At 42.2% G+C, this 3,449-nt stretch overlaps 1 protein-coding gene across 1 annotated transcript; it reads right to left on the bottom strand.

The window, feature by feature from the left end:
• Positions 1–2,269: 2,269 nt before the first annotated feature.
• LOC110939533 (extensin-like) lies at positions 2,270–2,773 on the bottom strand. Its single transcript, XM_022181092.1, has one exon. It carries the CDS (start codon positions 2,771–2,773, stop codon positions 2,270–2,272), a length of 504 nt encoding a protein of 167 aa, XP_022036784.1.
• Between the last annotated feature and the right edge of the window lie 676 nt (positions 2,774–3,449).

Raw genomic sequence — 3,449 nt, 5'->3', positions numbered from 1 at the left:
ACCCTCTATTATAAAATAATATTTTTGGAATTTTAAAGATTTTTAATAATTTTTACCTTGCTCATAACCTGCGGTTATGGCTACGGTTCGGTAAATACCGAATATGCCCTTTTCGGCCAAAACTTGAGTTCTACAAGGTCTTTTGACCCGATTCCAGTTGCTACTGATTTTAAATAATAAGTAAAGTATTTTAGACTTTATAAACTGTTCGGGAAACTCAGATTTCCTGTAGAACTCGAAAAGCTCTTTAAAAGTCTTTAAAATGACCGAAAAGCCCCTACGGGGCGTAATATTAACTTAAACTCGTTACGGGCATCACGGAAGGTATCCTACTGATACCACAACCTCTTTAAGGCATATTGACGTAGGAAATAAACGTAAGACTCTCATGGTTAACCGTTTCGCCTATAGAGCGCACGGTTCGGCTTATGAAACTAGTTTTCGTAAATTAGCCGATACGGGTCAAATTATATTATTTGGACCCCAAAACCCAGAGTGTGAACCTTGAACCCATATAAAACAAGTCTCTGAACTTGTTTGGGGCAGAATCACATTCCATTTTCTGTTTTCGCCTTTCACGCGATTAAACCATATCTATATATCGGAACCAACCGGTCTAGGCTACGGCTAATATAAGACCCGTTAGGATTCTAAGAGGTTAATTAAAACCTTCGTTCCAGATTAGGAGCCCCAGTAAAAGCTATCGGTGATTTAATCAAATTAAGGAATATACTTGCAAAGGTAAATACTTTTAACTTATTTCCCCTATATGGGCTTGGGATACGGTATAATATTTACCGCTTGATTGAGCATCATATCTTCCATCGCTTAGGTGGTTAATTAAATATTATGATCGGCTCATTTAAACAGTTTTGTTTCTTAAAAGCCTTTGGGGGGTTAATGATCGTTGTCCCGGATATCTTTGGCATCATTTTACGAAATGGCCACGACCATCGACATCCCCGGTGTAGGCGTACACCCGGTATATATTGTCGACATTTAATTAAAAGACGTAGCCGTTGGTTTCTATACTACGGTTTTACGCAATGTGGTGTGTCTATTAATCTTTAACCCGGCACGACCCGGGCTACTGAACGCATAAAAGAACATGTAATACGTTCACAAGATTTTAATAATTTTCCCAAGTTATAAAAGAGTTTGTGCCTTGTGCATTCAAATAAATTTTAAATAAACATTTTCAAATGTGTCAGTTGAATGTATTTACCAGTGTAAACTGACGTATTTTTCCCCAAAAGATTAAGTGCAGGTACTATACGAAATGGGCTGGTAATAGCTTCCTAGGCATCACGAATAGTCTCGCAAACTCGATGCCGTATCTGAATGAACCATATTTTAATATTATTTTGATCCGCTGTGGATACATTCGACTTCTGTAATACATTTGATATTACCGCCAGAGGTTGAAGTATATATTTATCTTTAAAGCTTCCGCTGTGCATTTATATAATTGTGTGGTTTGACTATATCGTTGCCAACTACGTCACGGTAATCCCCCACCGGGCCCACCGGTGATACACGTGGAAATCGGGGTGTGACAACTGTTCAGGCTAATCTCTCAGCGCTCCCTTCAATCCAAGAGAGTGTTTACTTGTTAAACGCTATCTGTGAGTATACTCGAACCCTTTTTGCTTTATGCACTTTTGGGTGTTACATACGTTACTTATTCAAATCATAATCGACACACAACGCACACACTATTTATACGCTGACCGTTATTGCATGCTACGTGTTATTCGATGAATGCTTGTATGTTATGTTAACACATTGATTGTTGCCTGACACCTTAGCAATGATAGTACTATAGTTTGGACTTGGCACCTGTCGTGGATAGGGGTTGTTAAGGGCTTTACTTCACGTGTCCCAGTGGGGATATGTGTTGCGCATTCTACAATTCGCAGTCACGTCTGTGCATATTTCATTGTCGATAACCTACTTGCCTTCACTTTGCTACATGTTACATGTTGGTTATGCGTAAACGATTTCGAACTCTATTATAGTACTAAACTTGTATGCTCACCTTTACACTATGTGTATTGACCTCTGTTTTAACGTATGTGACAGGTGCCTAGGATGTTGTGCTTACCTGCTTTTATGGAATCAAGTAGGAATGAGAGTCTAGAAACAAACAATTTAAATCTGAGTTGTTGGAACATGTTATTTGTCTTTGAGATATTTGGTCTGTAATAATTATTTACTTTGGTATGTTATGGTATGGGACATAATATTTAAATATCTGGTAAAATAGTTGTTATGGATTTCTCCTGAACAATCTGTTCCGCTCAGTGACGCGCCCCGATGTTTCCGTCATCGGTTGGGGTGTGACAAGTGGTAGGTGGCAGCGCTGGTGGTGGCGACGACGGTGGGTGGTGGTGGTGGTCGGCGGAGGGTGCCGGTTGTCAGTTGTTGCGGGTGGTGGCGATAGTGGTCGATGGTGGTGGCGACGACGACGGTGGGTGGTGGTGGTCGACAGTTGCGGGAGGTGTCCGCGGAGGATGGTGGTGGTGGCCGGCGGAAGGTGGCGGTAGTGGCCGGGGTGGCGGTGGTCGGTGGTGGCGGGTGGTGTCGATGGTGGTCGACGGTAGGGAGTGGTGGCAGCGGAGGATAGTGGTGGTGGTTGGCGGAGGGTGGCGGTAGTGGTCGGGGTGGCGGTGGTTTGCGATGGCGGGTGGCAGCGATCGAAGTTGATGGCAGTGAAGGCGGAGGACGGTGGTGGTGGTTGGCGGAGGTTGGTGGCAGGTGGTGACGTTGGCATGTGGCGGTGGTGGTAGATGGTGAAGGTGATGGGCGGTGTTTGTGATGTAGGCTGAGTGTAACACCTCGAAATTTTGTGTCCAATAATGCGTTAACACGTGTCATGAGTTTACACGTGGCATTAAATATTTAATAAAGGACTAAAGTTGACAAACCTTGAAAGTATGTAAATTCGATGGTTATAAATGTCAACGAAGGGTAAATATACTGTATAGTAACTCTAAGCGATGCTCGTACCTTCAAACGAATAAATCATGGATCGTACGGAAGCGAAACGTGGAAGAAAGTGAGAGATTACAAGCTGCAGGGGTTAACTGTGTCAACATGTTTAATTATACCTCTGAGTGACCCTTTGACGAACCCGAGGCTTTGTAGCAGTAAAATACGCTCAGTAGAATGTACTATATAAATTCCGTGAAGTTCTGTTTTAAAACGAGAAAGTTATGATCAAATTCGTACGAGATGGGTTAAAAGCGTCAACAATAAAAGTTAAGGCTTTTCGGATAGTAAATAAACTAACCGGGGACTTAACAGTGCGGGTAAATGGCACGAGGCCCTTAATTTTAATTAACCGAGGGCCAAATCGCAAAGTTACCCCTTCGAAACCGAAAGGTCAGGTTAATGATTACGAAAGATTCGGTTAATCATTACAAAAGATTTAAAAAGCTTTGAAAACA

Source organism: Helianthus annuus, chromosome 5 (genome assembly GCF_002127325.2).
Source record: "Helianthus annuus cultivar XRQ/B chromosome 5, HanXRQr2.0-SUNRISE, whole genome shotgun sequence".
NCBI lineage: Eukaryota > Viridiplantae > Streptophyta > Magnoliopsida > Asterales > Asteraceae > Helianthus > Helianthus annuus.
Note: the sequence above shows the minus strand (reverse complement) of the source record. Positions and strands in the feature narration are given on the sequence as shown.